The sequence below is a fragment of the Hyla sarda genome, chromosome 1 (genome assembly GCF_029499605.1).
Source record: "Hyla sarda isolate aHylSar1 chromosome 1, aHylSar1.hap1, whole genome shotgun sequence".
Classification (NCBI taxonomy): Eukaryota; Metazoa; Chordata; class Amphibia; order Anura; family Hylidae; genus Hyla; species Hyla sarda.
Genome location: NC_079189.1, coordinates 505,829,244 through 505,845,135, shown reverse-complemented (window position 1 = coordinate 505,845,135; position 15,892 = coordinate 505,829,244). Strand labels below are relative to the sequence as shown.

The window sequence follows — 15,892 nt, the reverse complement described above, 5'->3', positions numbered from 1 at the left end:
GTGAAGTCACAGTACAGGGATAATACACACAGTGATGTCACAGTACAGGGATAATACACACAGTGATGTCACAGTACAGGGATAATACACACAGTGATGTCACAGTACAGGGATAATACACACAGTGATGTCACAGTACAGGGATAATACACACAGTGATGTCCCAGTACAGGGATAATATACACAGTGATGTCACAGTACAGGGATAATACACAGTGATGTCACAGTACAGGGTGTACTAGTACTGTGATGCCCCTGTGCATATGGGGGATAATAGGGCATAGCATTCACAAGCTTTTGTATTTTAGTTAAATCCAAATCGGAGGTGGCTTAAACATGAGGCCCTTGCTGATGAACTGTTATGACGTTGCATGGGTGGGCAGCACCCAGTACACCCCCACCCCCAAGGTGAATGTAAGACAAGAGTGATACGCACAGTGGGGGAGATTTATCAAAACCTGTGTAGCGGAAAAGTTGCCCAGTTGCCCATAGCAACAAATCACATCGCTTCTTTCAATTTGCAGAGGCCTTGTTAAAAATGAAAGAAGTAAGCTGATTGGTTGCTATGGGCAACTGGGCAAATTTTCCTCTGGACAGGTTTTGATAAATGTTCCTCAGTGTATGTATCGCCACTCACAAGGGAGGATGCAGAGGGATTTTCTCAAGGATTGGGGTTTACTAGCAAATTAACACCTCCATATTAGGATGACATATTACTACATCAGTAAAAAAATAACAATAACCACCAATATCACCACTATTACAAATATTTGAGCCACACTATGACCACTCCAATTACCACTATATAGTGACAGGATAATACTACAGACCAATATCCCGCATGTAGATCCCATATTAGTGTTTCCCAAGCAGGGTGCCTACAGCTGTTGCAAAACTACAACTCCCAGCATGCCCGGACAGCAATTTGTAGTTTTGCACCAGTTTGAGGCACCCTGGTTGGAAAACACTGGTCCATATAAGGTGACCCCCAGGTCTACACAGGCTCTGCAAGTTTCTGGCAAGGTGCCTGGAATATTACTAGACAAAATAGCCCTGTATGCAGTGATGGAGGCCGCAATGCAAGTGTAAACCCAGCCTGGCAATTACAGTACCATGGATGCCTAAAAAGACAAATACACACACATCCATGCATATGTATATATACATATATAGATACACACACACACACCTATACACAAGTGTACATACCCTAACTATAAATGCACATACCCTAACTATAAATGCACATACCATAACTATAAGTGCCCATACCATAACTATAAGTGCACATACCCTAACTATAAGTGCACATACCCTAACTATAAGTGCACATACCCTAACTATAAATGCACATACCCTAACTATAAGTGCCCATACCATAACTATAAGTGCACATACCCTAACTATAAGTGCACATACCCTAACTATAAGTGCACATACCCTAACTATAAATGCACATACCCTAACTATAAGTGCACATACCCTAACTATAAATGCACATACCCTAACTATAAATGCACATACCCTAACTATAAATGCACACACCCTAACTATAAGTGCACATACCCTAACTATAAATGCACATACCCTAACTATAAGTGCCCATACCATAACTATAAGTGCACATACCCTAACTATAAATGCACATACCCTAACTATAAGTGTACATACCCTAACTATAAATGCACATACCCTAACTATAAGTGCACATACCCTAACTATAAATGCACATACCCTAACTATAAATGCACATACCCTAACTATAAATGCACACACCCTAACTATAAGTGCACATACCCTAACTATAAGTGCCCATACCATAACTATAAGTGACCATACCCTAACTATAAATGTACACACCCTAACTATAAGTGCACATACCCTAACTATAAATGCACATACCCTAACTATAAGTGCCCATACCATAACTATAAGTGCACATACCCTAACTATAAATGCACATACCCTAACTATAAGTGCCCATACCATAACTATAAGTGCACATACCCTAACTATAAGTGCACATACCCTAACTATAAGTGCACATACCCTAACTATAAGTGCACATACCCTAACTATAAGTGCACATACCCTAACTATAAATGCACATACCCTAACTATAAGTGCACATACCCTAACTATAAATGCACATACCCTAACTATGAATGCACATACCCTAACTATAAATGCACATACCCTAACTATAAATGCACATACCCTAACTATGAATGCACATACCCTAACTATAAATGCACATACCCTAACTATAAATGCACATACCCTAACTATAAATGCACATACCCTAACTATAAGTGCACATACCATAACTTTCTGAGATGCTGACAGGATCCTCATATATGGCTTCCAGTGCTGGGGGTCAGGAGTCAAGACCCCTGACCTCAGGATGAAGTCATGTGGAGGACTGGCACAGACAGTTCTCCTCCTACTTTGCTCTCATGTTTCATGCTAGCAGGCTGCTGTGCTCTGAGGTTCCTTCCCCTGCTTTAGGACCCGACAGCAGGACGGCGCTTGTAGAGCATGTGCTTTGATTCCTACAATCTATGTGCCAGGCTGGGCAGCCAAAAAGCACTGACTATGTAGGCAGTGCCACTACATGCCCCCCATTCACTCTCCTAGTTACCTCACACAGAGGCCATCTACTCCCCCAGTTCTTTTTCCTCCTTACTCCTGGACGATCACCATCAGTGAAAGGGTGGGGGCCAGAGCGAGGCCCCCACCAGTGCGAGGCCTTAGGCGGTGGCCGCCTCTGACCGACACACACACATAGACACACACACACACACACAGACACATTACCTGTCCTGCGCGGCGGCGGCCTAACGAGTGACGACGTCCTGCGCGGGTCTGAGGAGGAACATCCCATGCGCAACGTCCCTCATCAGACTCAGGCCGGCCAACTGGATATGCGGAGGAGGGCGGGGTAAGTGAAGTCTTCCAGCATTTAGCACTACTCGCCTGAAGCGCTAAATGTCTGGGCGTCAGGCAATACAAGTTATACGCCGTTCAGTCTGTGCGGGCCGTTTGTGCGGGCCGCCGGGCCTATTTTAACACAGGGGCCTGGAGCTGCAGCTCCATATGCCCCTACGTTAATCCGGCCCTGCACAGGGATACATATAAACATTACGAATGCACAAATATTATAAAAGTTATAAGGATTTAGGAAAAATATGCACACAGAAAATAAATAATATGGAACAAACAGGCAATTATGATGCAATGCATGGGATATAGAGGCGCATATATAGAAATAAGTGTTATGGAGCAAATGAATGAACATGATGCAATATATTATATATATATATATATATATATATATATATAGGCATTTGTGGAATTGTGGTAGTACGAGATATATGCAAAATATCAATATAGAGAAAAATAACAATACAAACATTCTATAATGTGCCATAAACTATAACATACATAATATGCATAATAGCATGGACATATATGTGCATAGGTGTAATAGTGGTAGTATTCTTAAATAGATCAGTGATAAAAAAAAATGTAATAAATTATTGTACTTCATATACTATAATTTGATACAGGGACTATGTGATACTGTATAATTTGGCACAACGAATATGGGATTTACATGGATGAACTGTCCTACTTGTATTCTGGGCCACATGGGTATATATGCACAAGAATGCCTTTCGGTACATAATGGTACTGATGGGGGAGCACATCAGTTTTTAGGCCTCTATTGACCATATAATGGGCAAATGTTGCCTATCTGTCCATACCAACTTACATCTTTTTAATCATCTTTTGAATGGTTGGGGGCCCATAGATATAGGACATTTATAATTCTGTGACATCCCGTGCATCGGTGACGAGCGGTGATGGTCTGGAGCGGCGGGGACAGGTGAGTACAACTTCCTCTAACAGCCAACGGCTGCCCGGGCATGCTGGGTGTTGTAGTTATGCAACATCTGGAGGTCCGCAGGTTGTAGACCACTGTCCTATACTTTACATTGCACGGATCTCTCAACATACGATGGTTTCAACAAACGATGGTCCGTTTGGAACGGATTACCATCGCATGTTGAGGGACCACTGTGTGTATATATATATATATATATATATATATATATATATATACATTAATTTTTTTATCACTGATCTATTCAGGAATATTAACTCTATTACATCTATGCACACATATGCCCATACACTTATGCATATTATGTATGTTATAGTTTATGGCACATTATAGAATGTTGGTATTGTTATTTTTCTCTATATGGATATTTTGCATATATCTCATACTACCACAATTCCACAAATGGCCATATATATATATTATGTATTGTATCATGTTCATTCATTTGCTCCATAACACTTATTTCTATATATGCGCCTCTATATCCCATCCATTGCATCATAATTGCCTGTTTGTTCCATACTATTTATTTTCTGTGTGCATATTTATATAGGGATGTTTATGTGATAGTGTCGTGTATAGTGTGCATATTTATATAGGGATCATGTGATCACATGATGACTCACGTGACTCGTTTCCAAATCACGTGTGTCAACACATTACATAGTACGCTAGATTCAGCGTGACAGCGCTGCTAGCGCATGCGCAAGATGACAGCGCTGCTAGCGCATGCGCAGAGTAACTAATCAGTGGGGCGGGAGTGCCCGCATGCAACACAGGGCGGAAGTACACGCCAGGACTTGGCGTGCACCCGATACCGTGCACCACTTTGGAACAGACACTCCACCTGTCAGGCATTATTACAAAATATGTTTGATATATAAAGTAAGACTCAGGACACCTTGGCACAACACCCCTGAGGAAGTCACCTCAGAGTGACGGAACGCATGGGGTCCTGGCTGTCCTGTGCTGCACACTTTATCCAGCTGCTCCTCCGTCTGTGGTATGCTACCTCTGTATCTTTTTACTGTTTGATTATTATTCTCTATGCACTTTGGGTATTTCTGTATTGCCTTTCTACATATTGCTTGCACTGTGCACTTTGGAATAGCAGCTATATCATTATTATTATTATATTGTAGGACAGGATTTGGGGTCAGGGGGTTCATGGCCCCTCCCCATTTTGTGCTTTGCTCATTTTTGAGCCTTTTTAAATAGTTTTTAGATGTCCTTGTTGTGCTATATATATATATATATATATATATATATATATATATATATGTGCATGTGTGTTTTTTTTCGAAATGAAAGATATATTGTTTAAATTATTCTCTTTTGGGTGTGCACTTTATACAGCGATTCCTTTTTCTTGTTGTGCTAGATTATGTATTTTTGCTGTCAGTAGTACCCCTCGCACAATTATTGATAGGTTGAGCCCCCCTCTCTTTCTGTGCTGTATAGTGTCATGTCATCTGTGTAGTGTCATGTCACCTGTGTAGTGTCATGTCACCTGTATTAGTGTCATGTCACCTGTGTAGTGTCATGTCATCTGTGTAGGGTCATGTCATCTGTATTAGTGTCATGTCACCTGTGTAGTGTCATGTCATCTGTGTAGTGTCATGTCACCTGTGTAGGGTCATGTCATCTGTATTAGTGTCATGTCACCTGTGTAGTGTCATGTCATCTGTGTAGTGTCATGTCACCTGTGTAGGGTCATGTCATCTGTATTAGTGTCATGTCACCTGTGTAGTGTCATGTCATCTGTGTAGGGTCATGTCACCTGTATTAGTGTCATGTCACCTGTGTAGTGTCATGTCATCTGTGTAGGGTCATGTCATCTGTATTAGTGTCATGTCACCTGTGTAGTGTCATGTCATCTGTGTAGTGTCATGTCATCTGTGTAGTGTCATGTCATCTGTGTAGGGTCATGTCATCTGTATTAGTGTCATGTCACCTGTGTAGTGTCATGTCACCTGTGTAGTGTCATGTCACCTGTGTAGGGTCATGTCACCTGTGTAGTGTCATGTCATCTGTGTAGTGTCATGTCACCTGTATTAGTGTCATGTCACCTGTATTAGTGTCATGTCATCTGTGTAGTGTCATGTCATCTGTGTTAGTGTCATGTCATCTGTGTAGTGTAATGTCATCTGTGTAGGGTCATGTCATCTGTATTAAAGTCATGTCACCTGTGTAGTGTCATGTCACCTGTGTAGTGTCATGTCATCTGTGTAGTGTCATGTCACCTGTGTAAGGTCATGTCACCTGTGTAGTGTCATGTCATCTGTATTAGTGTCATGTTATCTGTATTAGTGTCATGTCATCTGTGTAGTGTCATGTCATCTGTGTTAGTGTCATGTCATCTGTATTAGTGTCATGTCACCTGTGTAGTGTCATGTCCTCTGTGAAGTGTCATGTCACATGTGTAGTATCATATCATCTGTATTAGTGTCATGTCACCTGTATAGTGTCATGTCTTCTGTGTAGTGTCATGTCATCTGTGTTAGTGTCATGTCATCTGTATTAGTGTCATGTCACCTGTGTAGTGTCATGTCACCTGTGTAGTGTCATGTCACCTGTGTAGTGTCATGTCATCTGTGTAGTGTCATGTCATCTGTATTAGTGTCATGTCACTTGTATAGTGTCATGTCATCTGTATTAATGTTATGTCATCTGTATTAGTGTCATGTCCTCTGTGTAGTGTCATGTCACATGTGTAGTATCATATCATCTGTATTAGTGTCATGTCACCTGTATAGTGTCATGTCTTCTGTGTAGTGTCATGTCATCTGTATTAGTGTCATGTCTTCTGTGTAGTGTCATGTCACATGTGTAGTATCATATCATCTGTATTAGTGTCATGTCACCTGTATAGTGTCATGTCTTCTGTGTAGTGTCATGTCATCTGTATTAGTGTCATGTCTTTTGTGTAGTGTCATGTCTTCTGTGTAGTGTCATGTCCTCTGTATAGTGTCATGTCATCTGTATTAGTGTTATGTCATCTGTATTAGTGTTATGTCATCTGTGTAGTTTCATGTCTTCTGTGTAGTGTCATGTCATCTGTATTAGTGTTATGTCATCTGTATTAGTGTTATGTCACCTGTGTAGTGTCATGTCATCTGTATTAGTGTTATGTCACCTGTGTAGTGTCATGTCCTCTGTATAGTGTCACGTTAATCTACTGCGCATCCTGCTTGTCAGAACTACAAATCCCAGAGATCTCCGAGCCTGGTCTGCTCTATGACAGTGTCATGCTATTCTACAGAGATGTCTGTTAGTGAGAACTACACCTCCCAGCATGCCCTGAGTAGCTTGGCTTGCCGTCTGTGAGGTGGTGATCTCCCTCTAGGGGTATTATTTGTGGGCACACTATGTGCCAGGCTGTGTAAGGTTGGATAATACCTGAGTGGCGAAGGCAGCAGGCAGAGTACACTTAAAGGACTGCTGGAGGATCACTGGGAAATCCTTCACTTCCTGCTACCGTACTCCTTCTAATAGCTGCGTCCTCCACTTACATCATAAGCAGTGTACAGCCTGCTGTAACATCAGGACTCAGACCTGACTGCAGCTAATGCATTTACAATACAGTGGGCCCTTTCATTTACATAGATATTTATGAATCCTTCAATGTATTCTCCTACCTATCATTGGAAAACTGGATGTGCAAATCGTTCTAGTATGCGCAGTGAGGGACATTAAAGGGGTACTCCCGTGCCCCAGCGTTCTAAACATTTTGTTTAGAACAATTGGAGCTGGTGGCCGTGATCGTGACATCAAGCCTCACCCCCTCCATTCATGTCACGCTCCCCCCATAGACTTGAATGGAAGGGGTGTGGTGTGACATCATCAGGGGCTTGGCTGTGAATTCACGATCACGGCCATCCGCTCCAAGTGTTCTGAACAAAATGTACAGAAAATTACACAGAAAAGCTTGTTGCAGCAGCGTTTCACCTCTTAGTCACCTCGGCCTTCTGTAGCACACAGCGTTTTTGCACAGAAATTAATTCTTACTGCAGCGATTAACCCCTCAGTCACTGTAAACAGCATTGTATTACAGAGAGGGGCAGAGAGCTGTGTATTGCCTCAGCTGGGGAATGGTTTTCACAGGAGGGAGAAATAGTTTTTTAGGGTACATTCCCACACGGCGTATTTGCTGCGTATTTTATTTTCTCTGTTGAAGTCAATGGGTAGGAAAATACGCAGCACCAAATACGCAGCAAATACGCAGCAAAATACGCCATGTGGGAATGCACCCTTAAGGCAAATCTGTGTCTTTGTTCCACAACAACTGGTCTGCTGGTTATACTAGTCTATAGACTGTATAATCCATACCCAGTAGTATTTGAGAAATTTTGGGTTTAGTACACAGTGACTGTGTGCTCCAGCATTGTTGTGTACTGCTGGTCAAAGTCCAGGCAAAATTAATCACCGGCTGGTGTTTTAATAAAATATGTTTTGTTAAGCGTGCTGTACCACATTTTTCTGCCCTCATAAGTGCATACCACATACATACATCTAAGTAGAGTAATATTTTGTACCTGTTAATCTGTCAAGGGCCTAGATACTGTGAAAGTCCAGGCAAAGGTAATCACCGGCTGGTGTTTTACTAAAATACGTATGTTTAAGTGTACTGTAACACATTTTTCTGACCTCATAATTGCATACCACATATGTACATCTAAGTAGTGTACTATTTTGTACCTGTTAATCTGTCAAGGACCTACATACTATGAAAGTCCAGGCAAAAGTACTCACCGGCTGGTGTTGTACTCAGATACTTTTTAAGTGTACTGTAGTGCATTTTTCTGCCCTCATAATTGCATACCACATACCGACATCTAAGTAGTGTACTATTTTGTACCTGTTAATCTGTCAAGGGCCTATATACTGAGAAAGGACAGCCAATAGTACACACCTGCTGCTGTTCTAGACAAATACTGTTTTAAGTGTAGTGAAGCGTATTGTACTCCCCAAATATACGCAAGAAGTATGTCAGGCTGAGTAGTGCCAGGACATGCAGAGTGGAGTGGCAGAGGCCTAAATTCATCAAGTGCAGCCAAAGGTCACAGCAGAGTAGGGGCGTGTGGCAGCTGGAATCGCAGCGAGAGGTCTGAGGTCCCGGTGCCAGCTAGTAGTCGTGTCTCAACCAGCAACCCAGCAGCCATGATTGATCGGTTCACTTGGTCATCCACTTCATCCCAAGTAACATCCGACACCCCCAGTCAACAGTCGTTGGGGTCCTCAGACTCAACCCTCAGTTGGCATGGCCCTCATGCTGCTGCCACCTCAAGGCTCTGTCATTGTGCTGCTCTATGGTGTCCTCATGCTAATGCTACCACCTCCAGCTCTTTCATTGTGCTGCTCTACGGTCTCCTCATGCTAATGCTACCACCTCCAGGCTCTGTCATTGTGCCAACATATGGTCTCCTCATGCTGATGCTGCCACCTCCAGGCTTTCTCATTGTGCTGCTCTATGTTCTCCTCATGCTGATACTGCCACCTCCAGGCTCTCTCATTGTGCTGCTCTATGGTCTCCTCATGCTGATGCTACTGCCTCCACGCTCTGTCTTTGTGCCACCATATGGTCTCCTCATGCTGATGCTACCACCTCCAGGCACTGTCATTGTGCCGCCATATGGTCTCCTCATGTTGATGCTGCCACCTCCAGGCTCTCTAATTGTGCTGCTCTATGGTCTTCTCATGCTGATGCTGCCACCTCTAGACTCCCTCATTGTGCTGCAAAACATAATTAAGATGCTGGTCCCCAGTTTCAGAAATCCCTCTGCATTAGGGTCATTTTCAGGACTCCTGATGCAGCTGCCACCTCCAGGCTGTCTTATTCAGCCACTATATGGTATCCTCATGCTACAGCCAACTCCAGGCTGTGTAATTCAGCCACTATATGGTATCCTCATGCTGCCACAAACTCCAGGCTTTGCCATTCAGCTGTCTCCTCATGCTTCAGCCACCTCCAGGCTATGCCATTCAGCCACTATATTGTCTCCTCATACTGATGCCACTTCCAGGCTCTGTCATTGTGCCGACATGTGACTCCTTGTTAGATTTGGTCCTTTGTATCCACACACTAAAACTTGGGAGTGTTAGTTAAAATTTCAATTTCAAAATCTTAAATTTCAATGGTCTCCTCATGCTTCTGCCAACTCCAGGCTGTGCCATTCAGACACTATATGGTCTCCTCATGCTGCCACAAACCCCTGTCAGTCCTAAGGCGAGCTCAGGGAGGACAGAAACCTCCAGGCTGTCATTCAGACACTATATGGTTTACTGATGTTGCTGGGCCTGGTCCTGGGCCTAAACATTTTTAGGGTAGCACTAGCTACCATAAATATTCAATTTAAATTTCAAAATTCATCTTTTAATCTTAGGGATTGTGAAGCCCTAGTGTCTACTCATGCTGCTGCCAGCTCCAAGATGTGTCATTCAGCAACTATATGGTGTCCTCATGCTGCCAGCACCTCCATGCTGTGTCATTTAGCCACTATATGGTCCCCTCATGCTGCCAATACCTCCACGCTGTGTCATTCAGCCACTATATCAGATATAGTCAACCTTTTGGTAGTTCTGTGCCCCAAAAAATTTTGAAGTCACTTGGTGTGCCGGAAATATGGGTGTGGCTTTATTGTGGGTGTGGCTTACTGTGGTGGGATTTGTGGCGATGTGGCTTGTCACAGGTTAAGCTTTTTTTTTTCTGAATGTTTCCAATAAATTGTCCCTACTGTAAGGAACTTACAGTGAGGACAATACAAAGAGAGGGAATTTCCCACAACAGCCAAAAGTATTTGTTTAGCATGGATAAGCATTTTAATCCCGACCCCAGACCCCACCATAAAACAGACCCCAGAATCAGACCCTAATATCACTGCCCTACATAATACAGACCCCAGAATAAGACCCCACCATAATAAAGACCCCAGAATCAGACCCTACCATAATACAGACCCCAGAAAAAGACCCCAGTATCACTGCCCCGCATAATACAGATCGCAGAATCAGACCCCAGTATCACCGCCCTGCATAATATAAACCCCAAAATCAGACCCCAGAATCAATGCCATGCATAATCTGTAGTTGACTGTTATTGGGATCTGTAGATGATACACTGTTATAGTGGGATCTGTGGATGACACACTTATGGGGGGATCTCTGGATGATGCATTTATGGGGGATCTTAAGATTAGTGTTGCTCACGAATATTCGCAATGCGAATTTTATTCGCGAATATCGCATATTTGCGAATTCGCAAATATTCGCGAATATAGCACTTTATATTCGTAATTGCGAATATTCTTTTTTTTTTTCATAGTACACATCACAGTGATCAACCCTCTCTGCTTGCAGCTTGTGTGGTGTAAAGAAGGCTCTAATACTACTGTGTGAGACTGGCGTGCGAATTTTCGCATATGCGAACATTAGCATATGCAAATGTTCGCATATGCGAATTTTCGCTTATGCTAATTTTTGCATATACTAATTTTCGCATATGTTAATTTTCGCATACGCGAATGTTCGCAAATGCGAAAATAAAACGAGAATATTACGAATATGCGAATTTTGAGAATATATGACGAATATTCGTCCATATATTTGCGAATATTCGCGAATTCAAATATGCCCTATGCCGCTCAACACTACTTAAGATGATGCACCTTTGTGGGATATGCAAATCACACACTGTTATGGGGGTTCCTTAGATAACACACTTATAGGGGGATCTGTGAATGAAACGTTTATGGGGGATCTGTGAATAACACACACATATGGAATCTGTTAATGAAACACTTATAGGGGAGCTGTGAATAACACTTATGGGGAGCTGTGAATTACACACTTATGCGGGATCTGTGAATAACACTTTTATGGGGGAGCTCTGAATGACACACTTATGTGGGAGCTTTGAATGAACACTTATGGGGAGCTGTGAATGACACACTTATGGGGGATCTGTGAATGACACACTTATGGGGGGAGCTGTGAGTGAACACTGTTATGGGGAGCTAGTAATGAACACTGTTATAGGGAGCTGTGAATGACACACTTATGGGGGAGCTGTGAATGACCCACTTATGGGGGAGCTGTGAATGATACTCTTATGGGGGAGCTGTGAATGACACACTTATGTGGGAGCTGTGAATGACACACTTTGTCATGCATTTTGGATACCCCCCCCAAAAAATGAATCCCTATGTTTAATATGTTTTATAGTATAAGAGCATGATGCCGGCCATTTTGCGTATAATCAAAGTAGGCCACAATTTTGAAGTTTCATCTCCCAGTTTGGTTACACTCTCTAGACATCACTACTAAAATTCACCCAAGTAAAGGGGGGGGGGGGGGGGGGATAACGACTAGTGGAATATTCCTAAGGCTTTGTGAATGTTATTCTGTTCCAGTTAATTACCCATTTGACTGGACATAAACATTCACACATCTGTGTTAGAGACCTCCATGATTCTTATCTTTCCACTAAATTTAGGATGTCTAATAGGCTCCAAGATGTCTATGAGAATCCAGGTTTTGATTACTTATAGATGTCAAAAATAATTCCTGAATTGATAATCTATTGTTCCATATTTCAAGTATGGAATTTAGGACCAATTATTGACAAGTTAACCCTTAATGGTAATGATGCTAATTGTTTATGCAATAGCACCCCTTAGTGTATGGGGAGTAGACATTACACCACAGGAAAGGCATTATGGGTGATATGCTCAATGCATTCTGGGTAGTATAGTGATGTCATAGTCATTACCATATGTACACGCCCAACCTACATTCATTGGGGACTTCCAATTTAGGAGGGAGTGTATAACTAATTAAAAAGTCTGGTAAACCAGATGTTAGGAGCTGATACTGAGAACTGATCTGAAGTCTGAACTGCTCTAACTGAACAGTAGATTGTAGGCTGAGAACACAAAGACAAAGGAAAGAGGTCCATAAGATGGATGCCATGAAAGCCATGTGAGATCCCAGATCCCGGACTGATCACACGGTACCGACCCAATGGCTGTCCCTGATGATGAGATGGTCTGTTCAGTGTTCCTCAGAGCAGAAGTAAGGTTCCTACAAAGTTTTGGTAGGAGACACAAAAATGATATTCCATTTAATTAAGACTAATTGGGAAAATGTGGATGGGATTATATCATTTAGATTGGCGAATAAATTAATTAAATAAAATAATTAATTATCTCGATATTGTGATCATAGTTTTAGGATATTGTGACTTCATTCTACCTGCAGAAGAATCAATACTCATAATCTATCAAAGCATTAAATAATTGCTTAGATATTGATAGAATTCCTACTCGCCAAGCTAAGTGTTATAATTTCCCACACAGGAAACTTGTTTCAAGTTCCTCCTCTTAAAATATAGTCTAGCAAGATCATATATCATTGCTATTTAATTGTCTTAATATCTTACCAAGATAATGTATAGAAAACAGTCCAGAATGGGGTAGAAGTATATCATAGTTCTTCCATGTATATATCTTAGATGGATTTCCCCATCCTTGGAGTCATGTGATTTATAGTGAGTTAGAAGGGGGGGGGGGTAGTTTATTTAGCATTCCATATTGATGTCTAATGATTAGATATCGCCCACCTTAATATCATGAGGTTATGTAAACTTTTTCTTATATGATTTTCTAACCAAGTAGCTTTTGTTTATTGTAACAAGTTACTAACTACTCACATGTATTGTTCTACTCATATGTAGTCAATTGATAATCTTGTACTGTTTACTAATATCTAATTGATATTCATTTGCATATATCATTGTGTTTATTACTCATTTATGTTTATAACCTTATAACCAATAAATCTGCATACTTTTATAATACCTGTGTATTATTGTATATTGCAAAATTGCGTTAATGTCATCCTGTCATAAAAAGAACTTAATTCTGAGGAAATAGTCGGACTCAGATGTGAATTGTATTGATTAGCTTTGTCTACAATTCACCAGGTCATAATTTTGATATATTTAATAATTTTCATAATTTTAAAATTTTTCACAATTAATAATTTCTATGACCATAATTCATAATTGAGTTATTACCACACGACAACTTATGGGGAAGCTGTGAAAGACACACTTATGGGGGAGCTGTGAATGACACACTTATGGAGGATCTGTGAATGACACACTTATGGGGGAGCTGTGAATGACACACTAATGGGGAAGCTGTGAATGAACACTGTTATGGAGAAATATGTAGATAACACAGTTATGGGAATCTATAGACTTACAAAGACCAGAGCCTGTCTCTGGGGCAGTAAAGCTACTGTCAGAGCCAGGAGCTGAGCTAACTGTATTCCAGAGAAACATACAGACGACTTACTGGTCTGTAGCAGTGACCCCTGACCTCCTTTAGACACCTCACTGCGGCCGGTAAAGAGCTCACAGTGATCCTCCTCCCCCTCCATGCTGCCAACAGACAGCGGAGCATGGCAGCTGAAAGGTGACAGGGGAGGAAAAGAGAGACATTTCTCTCTCTCTTAACTCACCAGTCCAGGGAACGAAAGCAGCCTAATTCTGGAAAATGCATGGCTTCAAACATTATGCAGGTAAGATTCCATACAGCGTGGGGTCCAGATAGCGGGCGAGTGGAACACAGGTGTGGGGTGTGTGCAAAGGGCAACTAATTGTTTCACGTCATAGGTGATGCTTCATCCGGCCTCCCTGAGGGGGAAGTTCCCAGGGTTTTTATACATGATCATATGTGGGGATTAGCCTTAGTAACAGAAAAAAACTATTGTGTAATAAAATATGCAAGAAGGTAACAACAATATTCCAATGCATAATTAAAAACAACAAAAAACAGGGAAAACACAAAACATGACATGCAGCAATCAAAAAGGCCAAATTTATAGGAACTGGGAGAAATCGCTATGCTCGTTTAACCCTAAATCCCCAGTGGCATCTAAACAAATGATCCACTTGGCTTCCTGCTGTAGCAAATGAGTGTCGAGATCCATACCTGCCTTTGGATAAACGCTTTCAAGTCCCATAAATTTTAATTCAGCAGGGCTACTGCTATGACTCTTCTTTATATGGGAAAGAAAGCGAGTTTCTCCTTTCTCTGTCCTGAGAGAATAAAAGTGTTCTCTAATACGATGAAAGAGAGGTCTTTTAGTTTTCCCCACATATGCAAATGCAGTAGACTATGTGGATACTTCTACAAGTTATAAGTTGGTTTACTTGGACCTCATATCCCCCTACTTGCAAATTTCATCTGCCTAAATTATGCTGACAAAAAGAACAGCTTTTGCAGGGAAAATTACCTAGAGGAGTCGTGTCTTGTAACCAGTTTGTAGACTTCTTATGGACTAATAGTTTTTTCTTCTTTTTAATATAGTATCCTTTTGTGCCTGTTTTTTTAAGTGATTAAGTGATTTTTTTAAGTGATTATTGGTTTATGAATTGGAACAGAATTCAAATTGGGGTCGTTCTCAATCATAAACCAATGCTTATATATTGAGTTTTTAATAACCTGATTGAGGGGTGTATTCCTGAAAGCTAGCATGAATCTTTTCTTTACGTCTATGGCTTTTAGTAGTAAGTAACATATTCTATTAAGCTTTTTAGCTCTATCTAAAGCTGCTTCAATAATAATTACTGGATAGCCTCTCTGCGTGAGTCTATTCTTAAGATCCTCTGCGTGTTGCAAAAGAACATCAAAATTGCTATTTACTCTTCTGAGTCCTACCATCTGACTATAGGGGATGGCATTCTTAACATGTGACAAATGTGAGCGGAGAATTTTTGGCTATTTCCTTCCTATAGCCTGATGTGGAAATACTGCCATTAATTATGTCGATACTCACATCGAAAAAGTCGAGGTGAGTCTTCCCAAAATGGCTTGTAAAAAACATGTTAACGTGATTATTCTGATTAATGTAGGTGACAAATTCTTCTCTAGTGCCATCCCACATCACCAACACATCATCGACGTACCGAAGGTATAATTT

The 15,892-nt window shown here is 41.4% G+C and overlaps 1 protein-coding gene across 3 annotated transcripts in view; it reads right to left on the bottom strand.

Annotated features, from left to right (window-relative positions):
- The window catches only part of NUDT12 (nudix hydrolase 12), a 45,878-nt gene extending 31,516 nt beyond the window's left edge, over positions 1–14,362 (bottom strand). Inside the window, exon 1 of one of the 3 annotated variants that reach the window (XM_056537509.1) lies at positions 14,263–14,362. In XM_056537509.1, coding sequence (XP_056393484.1) covers positions 14,263–14,347 — 85 coding nt within the window. In that variant the 5' untranslated portion in view covers positions 14,348–14,362. Of the gene's footprint in view, positions 1–436; positions 528–7,306; positions 7,401–14,262 lie in introns of those variants that run through there. The other 2 variants (XM_056537510.1, XM_056537511.1) reach the window with 2 other exon arrangements.
- Between the last annotated feature and the right edge of the window lie 1,530 nt (positions 14,363–15,892).